We start from the raw sequence: 18,165 nt of genomic DNA on the forward strand, positions 1-18,165 counted from the left end.
ATGTTGAACAGAGAGAGAGCTCTTAATCCAAATAAAATTTCTACAAACTTCATGAAAATTGGAAACTACTAGGCAGTAAGAAATTGTGTTAATACCTACACTGAGCAAAATATGAAAACATGCTTATCAGACACCAAAGAATCAGCCTGAGAACCTGATTCATACATCAAAAACACTTAATCTGAAGGGCATTTTTTTGTTTGTTTGTTTGTTTGTTTTTTGTTTTTTTCTGGTTTTGTTCATTGGTTAGTTGGTTTGGTTCGGTTTTGGGGGTTTTTTTATGTTATTTTGTGCTTATGCTAGAAAAAAAGTCTGGATGGAGAAGGTATATATTATGAATCTGAAGCTGGAAGTCAGCTAACTCACAATAGAGGTGGGAGAACAAGAATTCCAGTCAAGTAAAAGTTGAGTGGAAGGAAAAGTATCACTGAAGTCACACAAAGCAGTGTTTTGGTAATGTCCAGCCCATGTAGAATTAAAGATGTTTTGGTCTTATACAGTGAGTTTCTTCCCTATTCTTAGATTTCAATATGTAATCTTTTGTGTTGCTATCCTGCTTTACAAATGTAAAGGATTTGAATGGTCATATAAGTCAAAACAGGAACTGCCTGTTTAACAATGAAAATGACTGAATATACTAGGATGATCATGAATTCTTCCCATAAATATTTTCTAGTCTTCTACTAATTCTTGTTTATTGGCTTCTTGAGCTGCATACTGTTTCTTTGCATTCAGGAATTCTTGGTATTTTAACTTTCATGGACTTGTTCCAGATCCATATAGATATTTAACTGTGCATAACTTCCTTTGACATGGATCTCCACCAGTCTGTCACCCATGAATCCTTCTTTTCCTAGTTTTGAACACCTTGTGAATTTTGTTTGTCTTATAGAAGAAAGAGAATTGTGTGTTTGATTTGTAGTGGATATCAATAGGTGCAAATATTCATGCACATATGAATACCCATAACTTCTCACTTGTTTGTTCAAGTCTAACAAACTTGTTAAGCATAAAAAAGAAAACACTAATAGCTTCAGATTTCACTTTTTTGCATCTTATCCACCCTCTGAAGACTGGTTACAGCAAAGAATTAATCTCTTGCAATAGATGTGTCTGAGACATAAAATTCACTTATCAGACACTTTCTATAATGTAAGTAATTAATTTGATAAAAAAACCTATTTCATAGTAAATGGTATATTTCTTTGCAATTAAATTTTCCTCTCTTCTTTAGGAGCACATTTTAGTAATGTCCATTTACAAAATTATTAATGGGGCCTGTAAATGTAATTAAGCTTAAGGCTGGCTGAATTAATCCATAATAAGATCAATTTTTACATTTCAAAAAAACTATAGAATAATTGGCTAATTATTATAATGGATTTGCCATGCTCATCAATTTACTTTGAGTAATAAATGTAGGGTTACATAGCAGAGTCTAAAGCCAGAATTCTATAGTCTTTTCTATCTTTTCCCATTTAATCTCAGTTCATTCTTTATTTTTTTTCAAAGGATGCTCACCTGAATGTTTGAAAAAGTTGAAGTATCATCCCATTTCGTAAAAATACTCAAACCCAAACCCTGAAAATGAAAATGCAAACTTATGAAAACTGATGACATTTCACTTTTCAACACATCTATTTTCCTTTTCAGGAAAGATGAGGAAAAGTAGATAAATAAAAACCGAGGAACTAACTTTAAGGAAAAATTTTGAATTTCTTGCAGAAATTCTCGCATTTTACATTAATTTTCTTCTTTTTTTTTTTTTGTATCCCCCAGCTTCAATTCTCATTCTCATCTTTGAAGATTAGACCTCATCCAAACTATCTTCCCCATAGATTTTTAGCATCCTCTGTACCTGCCATTCAAAGAAAGTAAAGTTATATTCAGACTCTGTTCTAAAGCCCTCAAGTGCAATAATTTATTTTCCCTTGATGTTAATGGATCTGTGACAGCCTTGTCTGGTGTGGTCTCTCAGTGCTGGACTGAACAGCAGGTACCTGTGACATACCTGCAGTGTCTGCCAGATGGTCTTTGCAAAGCTTCTCTGCTTTGAGGCACCAATGGAAATCCTCCCCTCTTTCACAATTACATTTGAGACACATCAGATAGCACTTATTTAATCAGTATAATGAGTGGCACACTAAGCAGTGATGGTTATATCTCTGTTGAACCTAAATAAAGTAAAATGCCTTGTCTAAATATGGGTCATCAGTGGTTACCTTTCCCAGCTACAAATCTCATTAGGAAATAAATTACTTTGAAATGAGCTGGTTTCCAAAAGCCCACGTTGATTGGATTCATCAACACAGTTATTTATTATTTGGTCCCATAATTTGCTAGGATCAATCTCATGGGGACAGGCCAATAATTACTCAAGGCATTTTATTTAACCTTTTACAAGATAGCATGTTTGCTTAGTTTTGATCTTCCCAAACTTTCCTGTTGTTTTGTTATTCAACAAGATAGAAAGTTTTTAACCATTTCTTCTAAAACTTTTAGATGCAGAATTTTTAAATGGTGATTTTATCATTTCTAATTAAAATGCTTCTGTATTTTTGTTTTACTTATACTTTTATTTTTATCTCTGATAGAAGCATGGCATATAATTTTGTCTGCTTTTAATGCACTTTGACAGTCATTTCTATCAGTTTCCTTTCAACTAGCTAAACTTACCTTTTTTATTTTTTTTATCATCTACTCATTTCCAACAAATATTATTTTCCATTTTTTATGTGTCCATTTATATGTGTATATACACAGGGATATTAATGTATATGTGTGTATAATTTATGTGCAATATGTATCATAAGGTATATAATAATTTTATATAAGGAGAGAAATATATATGGCTCCATTTTAAATTCCAATTTTTTTTTTTTAGTAGCTTTCCTGTCTAACTGTGGTATATTAAATAGCTTTTAAAGTATTATTTAACCATGTTCCACAACTATGCATTGTATTTTTTTTCTATTTAAATTCCTTCTCTGAAGTTTTTTGTCTGATCCTTATTCTCAGATTTTGTATAGATGTATATATATTTATCTTTCTAACAGAAAGTAGCAAAAGTAATCAAATCACTTTTATAGTTTAAATAAAGAGGCAAAACCCTAGCAAATCAGGATTTTTCTGTTCCTAAAAGGAAATTTTTGAGTTACCTTCCTGAGGGACAGACGTTAATCCTGTATCATTGCCCCCACTGACTCAGTATAAACAAGATGAAGACATATTATCTAAAGTGGGATGATTAGACATTATAGAGATTAGCAGGTTGCTAAGAGCTAAAAATGAAATTTCACCTTGGTGGATGTAGCAGTATGAACTGTTACTCTAGAAACAGCAGAACATGAGGGAGATTTAACAATAGCTGTGATAAATACTGTAGTTAGATTACCCTTAATTTGTAGAACCAAATGTTACATTTTCCTTCTTCTCACCATTCTTTACTTCTGAACTCTTTCTTGGACATGCTTACTGGACAAAAACTTGGTAAGCTTCATTTTAAGTTTTTTTTTAAATGCATTTATGTTATAACTCTCCTATAGCATTGTAAGTCATGTGGGAACAGTGCATCATGGTTCTGCTAATGAAATGGAATTATTTGGTCTTCACAGGATTGAATAAGCACCTGAGGCATAGATTTATTACCTGATAATACATATAATTTAATGTCCCATTCCTTAAATTTAACAGGCCAAGTGCTTATTGGGAAACTATCCAATAAAGAAAGAAGTGGAAAAAGCAGTCTTTGTTGTGGCTAGTTGTCAAACAAAAGCAGGTTTAAATTGAAAAGTCATCTTTGAAGTACAAAATCTATTTAAAATCCATCCTGTGCTGCTGTTTCCTAGTAGCCAGGACTATGGAACAGAGGTTCCTTGCCCTGATCCTGGCATGGTGGATACTGCACTTCAGGAGACAGCTTTGCAAATGGGTGAGAGCTCCTGGAGGAGCCATGGGGCAGGGGGATGTGCCTGGAGGGCAGATGCTGGCACTGGACCAGAGAGGGACTTGGCCCAGCAGAGTGTTCAGCCTCCCTCCCTGCCTGTGCCATGGGGCTCCCAGGGAGCATCCCACAGCTGTTCTGGGTGCTGGAAACACACCCTCACCCTCACCAGTTTAACAGGTAACATCACACATTGTTAAAGCTTTTTAATGTCTAACAGCTCTGCTCATGAGGGCTCCACCAAGACCTTCATAAATACTTGCTTCAGGAGGAATCTGGATTATTGAGTTGTAGTATATAGAACAATATTTATTCATTTTGTTCATTTTTCCTTGAAGGTTCCTACCCTTCTCTGCCCATTGTTGTTAGCTCTTGTTAAATGCTAGCCCTGATATTGACAGGTTGAGAGGTTTTTTCCTTCATGTGCATCTGTTCAAATATCAAATTTAGAGTCTTATAAATAGCACTAAGCTCATCCCTGTCGAAGCAAGAGGATATTTTAGGTCTTCTCCAACATATAAATTCAGCAGACTGGAGTTTTCACCAAATGTCTTAAAAAGTAAGTAACCTTAACTCCAATTTCTTTTGGAAAATAATTTTACCTTTCACGAACTCTGTTACACAGAGGAAACCATACCTGCTTAAGCAATTATTTCATTCTGTATAGTGACAGCAGAGGACATAAAATACTTACTGGAACTGAACTATTGAGGTAGAGCTACCAACTAAAGTTTCTTAAAACATGCTCTGCATGAAATCTCCATTGAATTAATGCCTAAGTGGTGTGCAATTCCAAATAAAGCCACAGTAAATAGCTTGGTACAATTAATTTCTATTAATTCATATTTGAATTAATTAATTCATATTTTCTTCCACCAAGAAATCATCCAATCATCAATCCAATTCTATCACCTGTCTTTTACCTGTCACATTGCCAGTGAGAATGTTTCTCTGCTACCACTGATGTACTGGTTGTGTTCTTGAACAGAATTCACAGATTTTATGAGCAAATCTGTTTTTTTTCTATTATTTTATGAGAGTCATATATAATATTGCAAAACACAAACAGCTATAAATAGCAATTGTTTTTGAAAACCAAAATAGTTCCTAAAACCTTAATTTTTAAACTTTGAGATATGGTCACAATTTTTTTTTATTGGAAGTAGGAAAATGAACTGTTTAAAACTATAGTTTACTTTATAGAAATATATCTTCTTTCAAAATTGCATTATTTTGGGTAACAGTAGTAAGAAAGGAAGTCTTGTATACCACTTCTAAATTAACATACTGAAATTTACAGTAACATATTAATTCCTCCTTGTTTTTCTTCCTCTTAATTCCTCCTTTCCTCAGCTAAAGAAAGGAAATGGTCTTTTTTTTGTCACTTCAAAATTATCAGGAGCTCCTACGGAAAGATTCTCTCGAGTTTGTGGCTTTACAGTTTGCTGTTTAATTTAACAGTTTGCTATTTTAATTTAAGTTTAGGACAGCTCAAAACAGACTTTGTCTTGTTGTAGAGACTATTTATTGATATTTGCAATCATTTTTCCAACCAGAATGTCAAATTTTGAGCAGTTTCAGTTCGACTTTTACCAGTCTAATTATACCATAGAGGACCAGGAAGAAGGTTGCAACAGCTATGGCTCAGACAAAAACCTCTGTGAAAGCAGAAAGTAAGTATGGGTGTTGTTCCAGCTTCCCTCTTCAACAAATGGTGCTTCTGGGGCTGGCTTTGGGGTTTGAAGGAGCAGAGTAAAGTAGACTTTCAGAAAGGCAGAATGCCTGTAAGTGAATTTTTCTTTTTAAAGGATTTAATTTTGTGCTGCTTTTATTAGTATGCATGTTACAGGTTGCTCACCTGACAGGAGTAACAGAGCTTCATGCTACTAATTTGAAATTTAGGGTGCATATTGTAGGAAATTCTTTAGGATCTTTTTGAGATTCAAGAAAAAAAAATCCTAAATGTGTGGCTCTGTCATTAGCAGTATGGACTTATTTGAGGAGAGTCACCAGACTGCTGGCCAAAAAAAGCCTCAAGTGCCTGAATGTGGAAGTGGGTGTGGTGGGCTGTGGTGGGCTGGCAAGGGGCTCTGGTGGGTTGCAGAGGGAGCTGCAGTGATGGAGGGCAAAGGCAGCTCAGCACTCATTACCCACAGCAAGCATTGTACCCAGAAAATCTCCAGGTTCCCCAAATTGAAAATAAGTGAAGTGCAGGTGGCATGTGGTGAGTAGCTCTATGTTTCTCATTGTAGTTATGAGTTTGGCTGTGTTTGCCTCTTGTCCCAGGAGCCAGAGAGAAAAGCATCCTGCAGCTGGGGCTTTTGTCCCATCAGACATGTTTCCATCCTCTCAGAGCTACACGGGGCAGATTCTGCAGCCAGCTTACAGTCCCAACACTCCTCAGCTTGGGTATGTCGAGGGGTTTGACGAGGAACCTCCTTTGCTAGAAGGTAAAACTAATCCCACAGACATGTGTGATTCCTGGGGGTGCCTCTAACTTTTCCAGCTAGTGGAACTCACTAGGGAAACTGCAGCAGAGCTGGCAAGCCTCACCATTGAGCTGCAGCCAAAGCTCCTGGCCCCCAAACCTCAGTTCTGTCCTTTGAATTCGCCATGGACTCATCCTGCCTTATGGCATTGGGCAGATAGAGGGAACCACCACTAGATGACAGCAGAACAATAGTTTTGCATTCATGTTTCCAAAATTGTTTCCCACTCTCGTGTTTATCCTGCATACATGTTGGAAAATCTATAATTAATAAACATGGATAATCATCTTTTTTTTTGCATATCAGGTAATAGATTTAGCAGATTGCAGATGCTAAGTCACTTGTTTCAGTGGGAAAGGAACTGGGAAAGCTGCTTTCAGTTTCAATTAGTTGAGCATTTAACTATATGAGCAATGCCATTCTTTATGATGATTGACCATTCTAACCCTTGTGGCTAATTTTGTCGCTAGCAAATACTTGTGCTACATTAGGGGAAAAAAAAAGTAAAATTTGTCTGCAATTATTTCAGCATAATATAAAATGAGCATATTCAGCCTGCTAGTTTAGCATACTGGAAGGCAGCTGGAGTTTTTACTACTCCAAAGGGACTACTGCTGCCTTAAAGCCAGCAAGATCATTCTGTTTGATATAGATAACTGCAAGATCTCTACCTCTAAGACCTCGAACCATTTAACTCCCCATGTGGTTCACCCTGGGAAAAGGATGTAATACAACTCCTTGTGATCCACAAGGCTTCAGAGATATTCCCATCTGTGCACCACATAAATCAGACCAAAAATACACATTTTAATGCACAATAGCTTTATATATACAATGTTTTGGCTAAGCTCAAGATGATGGAGAGGTGGAACAAGATAAAGATTTGGCTTTCCAAACAGATCTAACACATTGTCATTCTCAGTCACTGTGGCAGCAAATCTGAACCTAACTTTTCCCTTTCTGGGGAATCTCAGGGAACATGATTACTTTTGCAAGCTGAAGTGTTTCTCCAGAAGTTATAAGATAAAGCTTTGCCCCAGCAAAGTTAATGGCAGGATTCTCATCACCTTTAATAGGACAGAATTTTGTTCTGTTTCTATGGGTCTCACTAATTATTTTTTAAATGCAAGCATCCCCCACTCAAAAAAAAAAAAACCCAAACAAAAACAAAAACAACAACAACAAAAAAAAAACCCAAATGACAAAACACTTATAAAGCACTGTATAAAGTAGTATAAACTTGTCTTGAAGGGACAAATGTAATTTTAAACTGCTTTTGACAGTTCAGGATTAAGACACATTTCTTGTCAGATTTTCCAGAATTAAAGCCTATATCTCTGTCCTCAGTGTTGTAGAGTATCTTAAATTCAGCAGTTATTGTTAATTAATGTGTTTTTCACCATCTAAGTTAGTGTGACATTAGATATGTGTGTCTTAAATATAGGAAAAACAAATATTAACTCAAAAACGCTGAAGCTATTTTTTGCTTTGCTGCCTAAAGTTTTATTTTATAAATTAATATTCCAATTTAGAATGAAAGCTGACTCCCAAATATACTGAGTATATAGCAGAGACATTATGTTCCTACTACAGAATATGTCATCCTACAATATTATCTTCACTGAAGCATTTGTTTGTAGTTTTGTGGTATCTAACAGGTTTTTGTAAAAGTGTTTTTTCCTTGTGAGCAATTAACAAAATCCAGAAATTTCTTGTTGCAGAACTCGGGATCAATTTTGAGCATATATGGCAGAAAACATTAACAGTTCTAAATCCAATGAAGCCTGCAGATGGCAGCATTATGAATGAGACAGACCTCACTGGACCTATGGTTTTCTGTTTGGCCCTTGGAGCAACATTACTGATGGTAGGATGTGGCAGAAACCTTCAGGGATTTCTTTTCCAACAAGCTCACACCTAGGTGATAATGAGTGTGAAGCTGCAGAAGATGTAGTACTGAAATAAAATGAGTCATTTGCTGCTGGTTGTTCTGGGATTAGGTATTAAAAATTCTTCCTACTTTGAAAGCACCTGAATAAAATTTAAATGTAATGTAAAGGTGACACTGGTAAAGTGATGTATTACTTTCCAGTGGAAAGAAGAGACCACATCATTTTTGGGGTGGGATTTAATATGAGCAGAAGGACAGATCTGTGCCACATATAATCTGGAGAAGCTCTGAACAGGTTTTAAGGAGGGAATAAAAAAGAGATAGCATGCCAGCCCAGTTTTTCTAACACTCTTGCTACTTTTGAAATTATCTTCTTTCAGTGTTATTTTAGAGAGTGCAGAGACACATAGACTAAAAAATATCTTTTTATACAACTAGAATAACTGGAGAAAAAAAAATAGAGTCTTTTTTGCCCCACCCCCTTAAATTTGCAATATCTTCCTATAAATTTTGCTAGTACTTTCATATTTTATATTCTTTGTTCTGTATTGTCTGCTTAGCAAAATATAGCAGCTTGTATTTGACCTCCTTCTTCTTTATGAATATAGCTTTCCTATAGGAGGAAAGTTTAACAGGATTGTGCAGAACTCCAAATTCATCTATATATCACTGGCAACAGGAGCTCTCCAGTGTTGCTGAAGTACAGCTCTGATTGCTGGCAGCAATTTATCAGGCAGGGATAAGGTGGGACCATTCTGGGAAGGGCTTTACTGCCCTGCAATAAGGTGAGAGGAAAGGGGCTCTAATTCTCCATTTCCTCTGTGATAAATAGTGCTGAATCAGAAGATTCTTGAAAGTTCTTACTCAATTTGTAATGTCAGTGCAGTACCTTGAATGTGCAAACTGCAATATAAATGGCAAGTAGTATTATTATTTATGTTCCTATAAAAATAAAAATCTTTTAAAAGGGTGGAAGGGGCAGGAGTTAAGGGAATAAAAGGAAAAGAAGGTGGGAGCTAGAAAAGACAGGCTATTTTCCACCTGGAGAAAAAAATGTATGAGGGTAGCAAAAGGAGAAAGTTGAATTAATTATAATCAAGAAAATGAAAGGAAAGCTAAAAGAAAGAATGGAAAAAAATGTTTCCTGTTGATTTTTTTCCCTGAATAGCCAACAGTTATAATGAATATTAAACTATCATTATAAGAATAAATTACTTTAATTATCATACATTTTCTGGGATATTACACATTTTAGGTGTCATTAGAAAACCAAGTATTTTCAACACTCCAGTTTTAGGGCAGCAGAACACCTCTGACACAATCCAGTATTTTTGTTCCTTTTGTAACTTCATTGCAGTAAGTCTATGGGTTTATCATAGAAATTCAGGCTACCATTTTATCTCAGATAGATTTGAATACCAACATGTCTCTTCAGCTGTGTAAACTATGATATCCTTCTGTACTTAAATAAGTATCTTCTGATAGCACCAGGAACATAATTTGGTTGAGAGCTTGTTTCTAAAAATAATGTATACATTTTCTTTAGTTTCAGCTTTTTAACTATGGAAAATTATGCAAAGATATTCTTCAAAGGGTAGCAGTTCTTTCAGAGAAAAGAGGCTGGCAGCAGGACTTGTTCTTCCTCATGTTAGTGTAAAACAGGGCAGCTCCATTATAGATAGAGAAGCAATGGCAGCACAAAATTTAGCACAAGCCCAAGGCTCACCTGCTTTGCATTTTACACTGTCATTTGTATGAAATCAGAGTTCCCCATCCACTTCAGCTAAAGGTAGTAGTACCCACTCCAGGCAGAGGCAAACAAGAACACCAAGTCTGACTTTCTCCTAACCTTCCTCCTTCTGCAGGACAAATATAGCTCTTTCCATTCATCAAAGCCTGTCAGACTAATCAAGCCTGATTCTGGTTTTGCTTACATCACTGTGAACTGGGAGTATTCCCGTGTGTGTGAGTCAATATATTTACATATGTTAAGTAAGACTAAAATCGGAACCAACATGTACAGTTGCTTTTTTTTTTCTCCCTTCTCTCATATCCTTTCACCACAAATCCAACATTTCACCAATTGGAGATCTCAGTTAGGGGCTGGTGCTAATGCTCCCTTCATCTCTGACCCAGGATTTTTTTAATCTTAAACTAAGCTAATGAATAGATAGTGTAGAACACTTAAATACACTGAAACAGTTTAAAATATAGCTTGTAGTTGATGCATCTGTTTTGAGACAGAACTTTACTTAGCTGGTTTATAGCAAAGTCTGCCCCAAACCATTAACATGTGTTTAACATGTGGATGTTAAACTTACTACATATCCCTAATGACTGAAATTCTAGTTGATAATCATCTGAGCTAGTATTGCTCTCCCACACTATAGCTATCATTAATTTTATTTGCTTAAGCAATTTTTTCCTGATTATTTTATACCACTAGTATGTAAATGCCAGCAAAAGAAGTCTGTACCTAAATAGGAAGATTTCTTAGGCTGTTATTTCAGGAATAGATTATTCTTTATGGTGGAAGACAGTAATGGGGAAAAGGCCAGGAAGCTGGAAGGATATAGGTGACCTGGCTGTACCTTACTTAACCTTGAGGACTGGGACCAGAGGAGAGCTCAGCTGTGAGCCAGGTCAGTCTGCAGACAGGATGATGAAGCTGATGTAAAGTCAGGTCTTATTAACTCAGGTTGCCTTTCCTGTTCATGCACTGCTCTCCAAGAGCTGGTGAGCTGCCACCAACCTGCAGCACCAGGACTTGCAAGCTGTGCCATCACTAGGTGAAGCCTTCTCCACAGTGATGCTTTATGTCTGTCCAGCTCAAAGACTTCTGACATCCAGTGATCCATTTCCACATGCATGGATGCTGGAAGAAAGGGCAGAGAAGGGTCCTCAAAGTTGATTTCCCCCAGATTTAATTAAAATGTATGGATAAGTAAAGTCAGAGGTCTTCTCAACCCTCCTTAGCCATCATGGGAGATAAACTAGCAAGTATCACAAAACATGAGGAAAGCTTCAACAGTGTTTCTGCCTAACCCATCACAACAGAATCCAACCATAAGCCTCAGCATTATTAGGAAACTGAGACCATCTATTAATTTTGAGTCTTATGTGACTCAAAATCATATTAACATATGCATTTTTTATACATTTTTATATATATTTAATATATAGTCTGTTCAACATATAGATATTGTGTGTTTGTGTGTGTGTCTGTGTGTGTGTGTACAAGCACACTTGTGGTTTTTTTATGTACATATATCTTATTACACATCAGGAAGGTGATGCATAGTGGCCCTTCATCTGAGAAGTTTACTCCATGGTTCTGAGTTAATGGTTAAGTTTTAGGTCTGAACTTTCTCCTTCACAGCTACATTCTATCGTTAGGACACAAAGTTCCAAGATAAAAACAAGATTTCTGATTTGTGAATGTTTTTCTGATGTACAGATGTGAGAATGACAGTATTGCATAGACAACATTCAGTATCTAATTTGTTAGAAGCTTGAAGGGAGACAAAAACATATTTAACAGTCTTTTGTGACTGTTTATTTTGGGGAGTGAACAATGCCCTTATGCCTGGAGGTGATCCTTCACAATGATGGCAGGAGATGAAGGAATTGGTGGTGCTGTGGCCACAGTTGCCTGTTTTACTAGCTTTGTGTATAAATTAGAAAACATCAAGCTCCAGGCTTCCAGGCTGGTACCTTTCATAGGCAATAAATTCAAACAAAGGCATAAAACCTAGAAGGAAATAAAAAATCTGGTATTTTTTTCATTCGTTAGAACAAAAAAGAACACAAGCTGACAGTTGCTACTGAGCTTTATTTTGAAATGTTGTATTGGTCTAAGCACAGAGATGTATCTTTCTCATGGTAGTTAAGGGAAAGAACAGTCACATTTTCCTTGAAAACTGCCATAGTTTAAGCAAAATTTTCCTAATTTTTTGCAGACTTTCTTAAAGCTGAAGTTTTGAAGTGTAAAAAAATTTGAAGCGCATCAGGTAACCTGGATCATCATATTACTTGGGACACTTTTTCACAGCCTCCTATACACTTATTGTAGAGATGTTTTCTGAGCCTAAACTAGTTTTTAATGACTAAAATGTACTTTCCATAATTTCTTCTTATTTTGTTGCCATTTAAACTTTCCCAAATCTCCCAACCAATTCCAATTGTGTTCAGAGCCCCATGACAGTAAGACTGAGTATCAGCCTTGTAACTTTAAGTTAGAAAGAAGCACATTTTGTCAATTGCACCTTGGATTACTTTTATGCAAAAATCACCCAAAAGTATCATCAGTGCTTCACAACTGAACTGATGTAGGTGAAGCAGAGAGTGTCGGCAACAAGAAGTAACAAACCTAAACCTGAACCTGATTTCTGCTAGCATTCTGTGATCACTGCTCACTTCTGTCACCTCTTGCTCCCTCATATTTACTGCAGGCAGGGAAAGTCCATTTTGGCTACGTGTATGGGATGAGTGCCACGGGGTGCCTTGCCATGCACGCCCTGCTGAGCCTGATGGGCGCCTCGGGAGTCTCGCACGGCTGCGTTGCAAGTGTCCTGGGCTACTGCCTGCTGCCCATGGTCATCCTCTCCTCTTCTGCTCTGGTCTTCTCACTGCAGTAAGTACCAGCCTGTGGCAACAGGAATCCTGTGAAGGACAGTCAGTCAGATGGCTGGTGCTGTGCAAAACATTTTTTAAATGGTCATGTAGTAAATCTTGGCTTCTGAGACTGTAACACCTTTTTTTTTGTATGTGTGGGTGGAAACAGACTCGGCTGTATTTGAGAGGGCTGGTGTCTGTAACTTTTGATACGAGTCTTTAATTCCACTGCTTTCCACTTGGAAGGAGAGTGCTGTTGATTTTTGCAGCAGCCTCAGTTGTGATTTTTGTTTTGCAGAGCCGACATGACCAAACTCAGGTATCAGTTTTAAAAGCAACTGCTGAACTTCATGTTTATATAGCTGATTGTCTTGTTTTTTGTTTTTTTTCTTTTGTTCATAGCATCAGGCCTCTCATCTTAATGTTTCCTTTCCTACTGGCTTTTGTGGGACAGAATGAAATAGCCAAGTAACCCTTATTGATGTGGAGATTTAGGACAAGCATTTAAGATATAGCAGACTTGTATATTCTGAGGTATAGTTTTGGTACTGAAGATAACTGAATACTTTGAAAAACCAAATGTGTAGCAGTGCATGTATCTGTGCACATGTTGGGGGTTGTTCAGTCATATTCTCTGAAAAGAAAACTTTTTGGCAAGCCTCTCATTCCTCCTCGCTGTGTCTCAAGCCCTTTGAGACACAGTGTTTATCTCCTTGTTCACACACAGCGAAGTACAAGCAAGTTCCAGATCTTGCCTGAAGGCCTTGAGCAGTGCTTTTACCTATTGTTAACATGCTATTAATGAGGGTTTCCCTCCTTAGTCTTTTTTGGTTCTCTCATATTTTTAACTCTCCAATCTGTAACATATGGAACCTAGCAGCTGATGAATGACAAAATGCCCATTTGTCTTCTTTGGAAAAGCATCAGTCTTACATATCTATCTATCTGTCTATCTATCTATCTATCTATCTATCTATCTATCTATCTATCTATCTATCTATTATTTTTTAAAGGAAATTATGTGGTGGAATGAAGTTTTGGCAAAATTCTTGTTGCATATTTCTGTGGAGCTATGATGGCTTAACCTGACCATGTTCCATTAAGTGTATTAAGTATTAAAGTGTTTCTGAGCTGTCCTTGATAAGATGGATGACAGTGACACTGAAGAAGCTGTTTATTCTCTGTTCTCTTACACTTCCCATATTTTCTTGATTAACCTGTTTAATAATCCAGCCTAATAAAATGTGCAGATATATAATTGTAAGACAGATGGGGTGAATTCCAAACCAGCTGTTACAACTGTGCAGGGTACTGTTTTCTGTACATGGAATCCCCAAGCACACACCACACATTTGTAAAATGCTGTGAATTTACACAAAGCACGTCTTTTGAAAATCTATAAACACTAAAATGTGAAAGCCTTTACAAAATTTAACTGATATTTCTAAAATGAAGTGGTAACATTAAGTACCTATTGGCAGGGTTCAGCAGTCCTTTTTCATTTGGTATATGAAACTGCTTGAACACATCAAGTACCAAGGGTAATTATTGCAAACATACTATTAAAATTAAGTGGCAGCTTTTAAATCCAACATACATTTCATTATTTTTAATTTTAAAAATTATCTGAAATGGTAAAAGAAAGAGCAGCACATTCATGAGTTTATTAATATCTATTAAAAAACTACTTCTATTTCAATGTTCCAAGAAATAATCTGATTTTTTTCACCAAAGATATACTTAAGATAATGCACTCATCTGTGGCAAAGATATATAGTAATCTAATAATTTTCAATTTTCATGATTAGCTATTTTCCTGTTCTAAATAAAGCAAAATATGGGACATTTGAGGTACTGAATAGTATCAAGGACAAAAATAGTTCTCTTACTCAAATTTCCATGGAACTAGAATTGTTTGTGCCCATCTATGCTATTATCATGTGTATATATATCATACATATTATCATGTGTATGCTCTTATCATGTGTGAGCCCAGGTTTATTAGGCCATCTTTCTGGGAGAAACATCAATAGACTTTTTTCCTGCAGAAAGCAGCAACAATTCTTCAATATCAAATCCCCAAACAGGGTGGTAAAGCCACTTCCTTAACTAAACAGTGAAGGAAATGAATGCAAGCATGAAGAAAGAAATTCTTAGACCCACCTGATGCAAAGGACCCATTTGGTGACAGCATCTGCAGGACATGAGAGAAAGAGAAGTGGAAGGGGTCCACTCACAAAAATACAGCCCAGTCCTCTTGGCCACTGAAAGAATGACATGTGCTTTTTGCCCTTCTCCCAAGGTAGAGGATTTGACCCTCATGGACATACCAGACACAAAGCTCTCTGCCAAACCATTCTTTATAGTAGTAACACTTTGTTAGAACAAGGACTGAATTTGTAGGTGTACAGTGGTACCTCTTGATTCCAATATGATTTTATGCCCCCTTTCCATCCTGCTCTCTGCCAGTCCTGGAACAAACCATGAGAGGCCATTGGACTTCAGTGCAAGGCAGAGCAGCCACAGCTCTAAAATGTGCCCCATTGTGAGAGCCCCCTAAGGAGTCATTATGTTAGCTGAAATTTGCCATTGCACAGTATGTTCCTATTGCATCCCATCCCTCTGCCAGCATGGATACCTGCTCAAAGAGCCATCCATACCAGCTCAGAATTTCTGGCTTACTGTTTAGGTGAGCAACTTAGCATCTCTTCCTGGAGGAGAGGTCAGGAACTTGCTTTGCAAAGCCCAGTGGAATTTCCCTAAATGCCACTGTATAGTTTTATAAAACACTTAAACTGAGGAGAGTAAATCACATGGTCTTTAATGTTTTATTTTTAACTTGTTGAAGTTGCAATGAGGTGCTGAGTCACTGTAAAATCAATTCTTGCCTTCCTCCCTCAAAGGCCCAAGGGCTGGCAATACCAAGGACCTTTTTGGCCTGATGACTGGATTGCTAAGAAATCAACTATTTCATGTGATATGAATGCATTAAGTAAACTAAGTCAATTACATAAGAACAGCTTTATTCATCATGGTTTCATTGCAATAATTATATTAGTGGAGATAATTTCTCATAAAAGGACCTACCTGAGTATATACACACATTCTCTTTTTCCCTTCTGCTTCTGTTATGCTGATGCTTTGGAAGACTGGGGCACCAGGAAGGCCTTTAGGAAGTGTCACAGGTTTATTCTTTCTCAAAGTCCTTGAGACTGACACAGCAAAAGTGTGTAAAGCAGCTATCTCATTATGTACTTCAGCAGTGCATTATGCACATGATCTCATGCATTTTACAGAAGCAGGCTGCAAATAGAGTGCAAATAAAGCATATGTGAAACATTATTTATTGGCAAGATTTTGTTCTCACAGGGTTTAATGGTGAGCCCTCTGTAATCTGCAGGAGTATTTCAGTGGGCTTTTAACCACAGTCCCATAATCTCAGTTCTCCAGGGCTCCCTGAAAGGAGGCACAGTGTGACTTCAAAAGGGCTCAGCTGTCACCAAGAGGGTGGAAAGGCACAGTCCTTCAGTGTGCAGGGAAGGATACCAAGATAAGCAAAATATTTTTTCTTGGTGGTTCTTTTCCCACTCCTTACTTTATGCTTGGTGTGTCCCTTTTTTAGAAGGCCAGTCAAGCTTTTCCCTGGGAGACCTTTCTGCCCATCCAGCTGGTGTGAGTCTTTCAGAGCCTCTCCTGAGTGTTTAAGGCACACTTAAAATCTGTTCTCTGTGTTACAAAAATGCAACCACTCCAGATCATCAGGCTTCCTGATGGAAGAGTAGGTCTGCAGTGTCATTTCAGAACCTAACAGTTTCTGTAAGATGATTTTGGCTGAAAAAGAACTTGTAAATCTAATATTAAATTTTTGCAGCTGCATCTGCTGGAGGTTCAGAAGATTTATTTGTAAATGTACAGTCCTTTTAGCAGTACTTCTGATGAAGCTTTTATCTATGCTGAACATATTAATTTTCTGGTTTTTCTGTTTATGGTTACAATTTTAATTTGCTCTCATGCTTGACTTTCATTTCCATTGGCTGTTACCTATCAATGACATGCTGCTAGACATGAACTTGAGTTTGGCAAGATTTGATGCTACATTTAATAACATGTAGACTCTGTCATGTTTCTTTTATTTATTTTTTTTGTTTTCTCCTAGGGGGATCCCAGGAACTGTGTTTGCTCTGTTTATTATTGGATGGTGCAGTTTGTCAGCCTCCAAAATTTTTACATCTGCATTGGCCATGGAAGGACAGCAGCTCCTGATTGCATACCCATGTGCTCTACTTTATGGACTTTTTGCACTTCTAACAGTTTTCTGAGATGTGTTTTCTGGTAGTCTTCTTATGTCTGTTTATGGTTGTTCGAGGGGCAAGGGTTTATTTACTTATTTTCAGATTGCCTAGAGTTGTGTTAAATTCCATTATCAAAATTAGATTCTATGACTTACTGGGTTTTTTTTCCTAATGGCTGATAATGAAATAAAAAGTCAAGCTACCAGGTCGATGGCCTTAAAATAATGGTGTTTTGACAGTCTTACAGTGAAAAGAAAAGAAATTATTTTCTTGAGAAGGTAGTAAAAGGAAAGAAAAAAGGAAATAAATTATAATTAAAATTTAAAAAAACCCCTGTTCTGATTTATAAGTATTTATAATATAATACATAGACTAGAGAGTAACTAGAATGCAATTATGTAAATATTTAATGGACATAATAAATCAAGATAAAATGCATATTTATTTGTTTTTAAAAAACCAAATTGCCATCTTCTATAACTGCTAATTAATATCCAGCACTTATATGTTTGGGTTTGGGGTTTTTTTGTGGGAGGAGTCTGAATGACCCTGTTTCGTGACATTGAGGAACTGGCCAGGAACAGGCTGATATAACAGAGGGAACCTATGAATGTTGCTTTGTTTTTCTTTTTCCTTTTTTTTAAAGAGGTGCTGATGCCCAAAACACCATTGTACTGTTTTTAATGCACAGGAACATTATATTTTAAATTTTCAGTAAACCACTGCCTGCTGTAACTGCAGGAAAGCACCACACAAAGTAAAGGCAACCCCTAAAAATGTCTCCTGAAAGGCAGAACTGTATTTGAATAGGCAAAATACAAATCTCCATAATTTTATCTGCCCCTCAAAAATCTATTTGTTGTTTTAAGGGAAGCAGGCATTTATACAATGGCAATGAAGCACAGAATGCACGAGATGATATTTTAAAATGTATTA

General features: G+C 36.7%; 1 protein-coding gene across 4 annotated transcripts; it reads left to right on the top strand.

The window, feature by feature from the left end:
* The first annotated feature begins 4,426 nt into the window (after nt 1–4,426).
* Nucleotides 4,427–17,438, top strand: YIPF7 (Yip1 domain family member 7). 4 transcript variants are annotated; one of them, XM_056489639.1, is made up of 6 exons: nt 4,427–4,502; nt 5,500–5,616; nt 6,230–6,393; nt 8,154–8,299; nt 12,775–12,956; nt 17,094–17,438. In XM_056489639.1, the coding sequence occupies exons 2-6, from the start codon at nt 5,501–5,503 to the stop codon at nt 17,254–17,256; spliced, it is 771 nt and encodes a 256-aa protein (XP_056345614.1). In that variant the 5' UTR covers nt 4,427–4,502; nt 5,500; the 3' UTR covers nt 17,257–17,438. The 4 variants fall into 4 exon arrangements, with proteins under 4 accessions (XP_056345614.1, XP_056345616.1, XP_056345612.1 ...); XM_056489641.1 differs by having other exon boundaries at nt 4,428–4,502; nt 6,196–6,393; XM_056489637.1 differs by lacking the exon at nt 4,427–4,502 and having other exon boundaries at nt 5,382–5,616.
* The last annotated feature ends 727 nt before the right edge of the window (nt 17,439–18,165 follow it).

Source organism: Oenanthe melanoleuca, chromosome 4 (genome assembly GCF_029582105.1).
Source record: "Oenanthe melanoleuca isolate GR-GAL-2019-014 chromosome 4, OMel1.0, whole genome shotgun sequence".
Lineage (NCBI taxonomy): Eukaryota > Metazoa > Chordata > Aves > Passeriformes > Muscicapidae > Oenanthe > Oenanthe melanoleuca.